Here is a 6259-nt window from a genome sequence, read left to right on the forward strand (position 1 = left end):
GACTTCTCTAAATGTCCCAAAAACACTTGTAAAAATACATATAAATAAATCTACAAAGGATGAAGGCAAAAAATAAAAAATAAAAAATTTAAACCTCTATGTTTCTGAGAAAAATATCATTTTTTTACTTGAAAGTTTCAATATAATTTAAATAACTTGTTTTCACACAAGTTGTCTTTCATGAAATAATTCTTTTTTTTTAACCAAATTTAAAACTTATTTTTCTTTAAATGATTTTGTTTTAGTTCTTTGAAGCTGAAATCATATATATATATATATATATACATATATATATGTTTTTGGAACTTTTTAACCAAATTCTCACTTAAGAAATGAAAAAGAAATTAAATTTCCAATAGCCCATTATGCTATTCTTTCCCAACGTGGCTTTAATTTCATTTCTATGAAGTAGTTGTCAGAGATGGAAATTACATAGCAGCTTTTATTTGAGCGCAAATTCACAATTAAGTGTATGACACAAAGCACCACTTCTTACCTGAATCCATACTGCTCTGGAAAGGCGTACGGATTCAAGAAAGCTCGGTCGAGCAACATCAGCTGATCGTTGATCCTCCGAACCTTCAGCGGCCTTAGAGGGAAGAGAAGAAGCAGGGGTTTCACTTCATTTTTACTTTATTTTATGGAAAAAAAACGACTTCCAGATGTGCTCAAGCACAAGTTTAGAAAATAACATTTTACAACAAACTGCATCTTAAACCAAGTGAAAACACTTACGTTTCATTTGCCAGATCCGAGCTGCGAATTAGCTCGTCTAAATTCGTAGCTTCTCTACGAAAGTTCGCCACCGCCCATTTTAGTGGATCTGAAGAAAAACGCAGATAAAAGAAGAAAGTTTAAGGATGTGATGGATGCAGGCGAAATGTGTGTTGATTAGGATTCACATTCAGGTTTACAGTAACTTCATTTTTTTATAGTTCTCCATCTGCTAAAGTGTTTTATGTGACCCTACTTTCATTAAGGCCCAAAGTCTGGTTCCCAAACAAATGTGGGGACATAAGGCAGGGAGATTAGGAACCAAACCTAATCTGAAGGGGCTACAGTAATGTACAAATAAAGTCCACATTTTTTTTGTTTAGATTCTAAGTCTTTTATGTTATGACATCTTTAAATTTAGTAACTGTCACTGACATTACAAAAGCTCTCTGAAGACCAACTCTGATAAAACTTGTGTTTTTGGTGTTTTTATCATGTTCCTACGGGGTTTTTCTGATAATGGAGGACATTATATTATGGAAATCAAGATTAAAATTGCTTTTCCAGGTATTCCTTTATTCAAATCACTGTGAGTCAGGAGCAGATAGAAAAACGCAGTTTAAAAAAGAGCATTTTGTTGCGTAGAAAATTTGCTGAGCAGACCACAAGCTCCCTGCTCAGCTCCATTCTGATGCATTCACTTGCAGACAAATAGATCCATGAACGTCTTTGTTTTCGATGCCTGAGCTGGAATCTGGATCAAAACTGTACGAATAGATATCTCAAATATTGCTTGTTACATATATTTTTTGAATTCCTAAGAGTGTAAGCTAGCAGGAGAGCACACAAGCAGGTAGGTAATGTAGTAGGCATCACTTATTTAACTAAGAGTTAAATTTCTAATGAACCCATGCTGCCCTGCAAAAACTATGTCTTAGAAAACGACACAAGTTTTTGTGATTTTGGCCCAAAAAAAAACAGCATAATAATGCTAAAAAGAGCACTTGGAACACGTAAAATAGATCAAAAGATGATCAGAGGGGAACTTTAAACTGCAAAAGTACCACTCTGATTTATGTAGTATTTCCACTTAAGGACGACACTTGAAGATTGATCTTGTTTGGTGATACGGGACAATGCCAAAGAAGCTAGAAGTCATCAAAAATTATTTGGGAAAGGTCCATCTTCAGGTTTGTTTAGACTTTTTTTAAACCTTAAACTGTTGATTCCCAGAGTGGTGAAACGATTGATTCAGGCGTTTTCTTGGTCTAAGTGAGACTCTGGAAAACCGTCTCATGTTCTGACGGGCTGATGGGTTGTGCCATACATTTGTCTTCATTTTTTTTTTCCTCTTCAGACATTACTCTTCAGGTTTAACAGGAACATGCTTGGAACAGCATGTTTTTTAATTGATTTTTTCATTTATCCCAGGGTGGAGAGTTTTCAGTAAACCATCTAAGTCTTTATAAGTCTCTCGTTCTCTTATTCATATGATGACATTTATTAAACTAATTTGTTTTCTTTAAGTTTCTCCAGCAGGATAACATCCGAGTATCTACAACATCAAATATTCCCAAAGAAAAACTGACAAAACTCCCGTCAGAAATGATTCCAGATGTTTGATCTCTCACCCATGGAGATTGCTTTAGCCTGAAGCTGTGCCTCGTAGAGGCTCACCGCTTCCTTCAGATAGTCCTCCAGACTCTCTGCGTAGTCATTGCAGCTCAGCGGCAGCAGCAGACTGTCAGCCAGCCGGATCAGGATGTTCCCGGCCGTCCTGGCTACCGCCTGATGGCTGACAAAACCTGACAGGAAGAGGAAACAACTTATTTTGTTAGACACTAAAAACTGTTCTATATCTCACTTCCAGTACATATAAACTAAAGTTCTCACCAGGATCTATATATTTTGAGGCGTAGTCGAAGGTGTCGTACGCCGTGTGGTAAGCAGGATAAATTCGAGCATTTGTTTTAGTCTAATGAGAAAGAAGATCAGTTAAATGCATTTCTGATATAAAAACTGAGATGAAAAAGTAAAATAAATCAAAGTTTTTAGTCAAAAAATGAAGCTTCAGGTTTAAAGGCTTCAGTTTCTGCATGATTTCTCTTCATACCCTGTCATACGTGTAAGAAAGATCCATGGAGGCAATTCCCAGGTAGTGAATGAAAGCTGCATAGTCACTTCCTGCTCCTGTTAGATACCCCATCCTGTTGAGGGCCACACAAAAGTAACTCAGCTTTGACACTCAGCTGTAGAAAATATTTCATTACTGGCTAAAAATGAACAAAGAAATGAATTCTAGAAGTTGGATGCGTCCACACCTGGGAATGAGGCCGTGGGTCGGGCTGGTTCTGTTGGAGTACTTGATCCAGTTGTCGTACACGGACAGAGAGTCGTGTCCGGGAGCGCTGACCTGTGAAATCAATCACACTTTCATGTCACTGTGGGAGCAGATTTTCTTTGATCCACCCAAGAGGAAAACAGCTGAATGGACTCGAGTCACCTGCTGGGAGGCCTGGAATATGACGTTCTGCACTGATGGCACCCCCGAGGCTCTGAGCGTGGCGTTGGCTGCACAATGAAGAGGACACACATGGAGGAGTTTGCCTTCAACTGTGACTGTCACAAGTTAAGCAATAATAATGAAGTGAAAAAATGTAAAGAGTTACATTTACATTACATTATTGAGTCTCTCATTTTTGTAACTTATTACAGTGACAGTTTTTGGGCTGTTTATTGGCGTTTAGGATCAAGTTTTAGGACCTAAATTGACTTGGGAATCACATTTAATATATTTATTGTGAGACTTGTTGCATCAAAATAAAAAATAAAAAACATTATGTACACACGAATGTGGAAATGTTTGTGTTTTCAGCTCATTTTCAGAAGCATTTGAGCCTCAATTATGACAAAGTTAAATTTATCTTAGACACTTTTATTAAGTGTTCAGCTCGGTCTATGTTTAGATAAATATTTTACGTTCACTTATTTCCTCTAATCTAATATTGGCTAGTTAGATTTAAGATGTACAGCAAATGGTAAAATAAACTTTCTTTTTTTTCACTGCTGACATTATACTACCTACAGTATTACTACATTTGCTGCAGTGAGATAATCCTGAGTGGAGAAAAGTGTGTCATTTATTTTGAAAGTAACAATAATCTAAATACCAATCAGTTTCTTATTTTCTAAATGGTAAAGTTGTGGCTCCTGGTGTTTTTTTGTCAGTGAGAAATGGATCTGGATAGTTCTTTGTGTTGAAGGTTGGTCTAAACCAGGGGTATTCAAATCCAGGCCTCGAGGGCCAAATCCAGGCCCTCGAGGCCTGGATTTGGGCCTCTCTGCTGTAGGTTTTCCAGAAATCCTGCCTTATCTGCTGCTAATTTCCAGGATCAGGTATGCTTAGCCAATAAGGAGCTTCAATGGAAGGTTGGTTGGAAAACATGTAGGACACCGGCCCTCGAGGCCTGGATTTGAATACCCCTGGTCTAAACTCTAAATGATGTGTGTGTAGCATAAATAAACATTCTTACCAAAAGTAGCTATGTCCACATTAATATAAGAAACTGTGCGTTCACTCAGCTTGGTAAAATATTCCTGAAAAAAGGGGGAAAAAAACACATTATTTATGTCAATATGAGCAAAAATTATTTATTTTAGCAAATAAGAGTTTTTTTTTATTTTAATTTGAAAATTCTTTTTTAACATTTTTACTGTCTTTTAATATTCTGGTTGTTTTTTAATTCATTGTATATTAATTTCACATTTTATAATTTTAAAGTACAAAACTATGTTTTAAAATTAGTGTTTGGGTTTTTCTACAACTGAAAATAAAATTACACAGTTCAACATTTCATCTGAATTATTGAAGTATTTGCTTGTAAATTACTTAAGTACTCTAAGTACTTTTCTGAAATTTCAAAATAAAGCTTCCAAGTCCACAATTGTGGCAAATAATTGATTAACATTCCGCAATATCATCTTTATTTTGAGATTTACTGCTGCAAAATATCGGAAACAATAAAATAATGTTTTTGCTAATTTTTTGTCTGAATTTCAAATTTTACAGTTTCTGTCTTGTATTTCTGAAATCTAGTATTAAATGCTCACAAACTTCTTAGATGCAACTTATTTATATGTTTAACAATCACGACTCTTGGGTTGCAGGTCTGAACTGACTGATGGATGATCATCAAGTTCTTGAAGAATCTGAAGAAGTTCTAATTCACCAACAACTAAAATAGGATTTGACTGAATTTAACCAGCATTTGATTAAATCTGATGTACGTATCTCACCACATGAAAGCTGTTTTCTCCTTCAATTTACTTAAAAAATATCTTAATTAAAAATCATTAGTGAACACATGAGTGAAAGTGGCCAATCACAACCTAAAGTGCCTGTTTAGACATGGAACAGGGACAAAAATACAAAGTACAATGTATTTAAATACTATTTTAATTCAATATTTTTGTTACTTTCATGAAAAATAAGGTTATATATATTTATTTCACAAATGAACAAGTGAATAAACTGGAGAATACCTCTGTGTACTCTGCAGAACCAATCAGACCGAACTCTTCGGCCCCCCAGCTGCCAAAGATGATGGACCTGCGAGGTCTCCATTTACCTGCAACCAGATCAGTAACATCATTGATCCAAAAACTAAAGATGGACGTTTCTACCAGGTGGGTCAGTTCTTACCCTGCTTCACCATGCTGCCCAGAACCCGGGTTATCTCCAGCATGACGGACGTGCCGCTACTGGGGTCGATGGCTCCGTGGACCCAGCTGTCCCTGTGGTTTCCATAGATCACGTATCTGTCTGTGAAAAAGGTCGTTTGAATATAAGATGCCGAGAATCAACCATCTACACGGAGTCACCTGTCTCACCTGGCTCCACACTTCCTTTGATGATTCCCATCACATTGGAGGAGTTAATGACAGTTTCATGATTGTAAATGTCCAGTTGGACATCACTGGAATGACAGTGACAGAAACACATGTGTCGGAAAAGGATTTTCACTTTTTTTCTATAGGAGAAAGAACTACTTTTAAATATATGACATAAAACTTGTTTTAAAGTAACTTCTAGTAATGTTGAAAGTTTTGTCCCCTTTAATTGAGTCATCTTTTTCTTTTTTTCTTTAAAATGTAATTTTCTACATTTTTAAACAAATAAAACAAAAGCTTCAAACCAGTGAAGATTATGGATAACTTTAATTATACAACTCTAAATGAAAGTTTTATTAAAATAAAAGTGACTTGTACCTGTTGTTGAAAACTGACTCCGCTTTAAACCCAGGGCCTCCATAGTTGTAGGTGCAGTTAAACCCCCCCTGCCAGTCATTCGGGGCCGCGTCTCCGCCCAACTCACTGAAATAACAAGAAAAAAAAAGTTGTTGTGAGATAATGTAGTTTACCATTTTGAGCCTTAAATTTAACAAGTTGGTTTACAAACCGAATTAGTGTGTATGCATCCTCAAATCCGATTGGCTGAACTGGAATGGGTGGGATCTCTGTGACGTTTTCCCGTGGGATTCTGTAA

At 36.2% G+C, this 6259-nt stretch overlaps 1 protein-coding gene across 1 annotated transcript in view; it reads right to left on the reverse strand.

The window, feature by feature from the left end:
- Positions 1–6259, reverse strand: part of naaladl1 (N-acetylated alpha-linked acidic dipeptidase like 1) — an 11713-nt gene that overhangs the window by 1246 nt on the left and 4208 nt on the right. The window contains exons 6-18 of the mRNA XM_036213738.1: positions 6173–6259; positions 5983–6087; positions 5605–5690; positions 5417–5536; positions 5257–5342; positions 4248–4311; positions 3218–3285; positions 3036–3127; positions 2828–2921; positions 2608–2689; positions 2346–2519; positions 736–823; positions 497–589 (exon numbers count right to left, since the gene is read on the reverse strand). The exon at positions 6173–6259 is cut by the window's right edge and continues 24 nt beyond it. Coding sequence (XP_036069631.1) covers positions 497–589; positions 736–823; positions 2346–2519; positions 2608–2689; positions 2828–2921; positions 3036–3127; positions 3218–3285; positions 4248–4311; positions 5257–5342; positions 5417–5536; positions 5605–5690; positions 5983–6087; positions 6173–6259 — 1239 coding nt within the window. The remainder of the gene's footprint in view (positions 1–496; positions 590–735; positions 824–2345; positions 2520–2607; positions 2690–2827; positions 2922–3035; positions 3128–3217; positions 3286–4247; positions 4312–5256; positions 5343–5416; positions 5537–5604; positions 5691–5982; positions 6088–6172) is intronic.

Source organism: Oryzias melastigma, linkage group LG9 (genome assembly GCF_002922805.2).
Source record: "Oryzias melastigma strain HK-1 linkage group LG9, ASM292280v2, whole genome shotgun sequence".
Taxonomy (NCBI): Eukaryota; Metazoa; Chordata; class Actinopteri; order Beloniformes; family Adrianichthyidae; genus Oryzias; species Oryzias melastigma.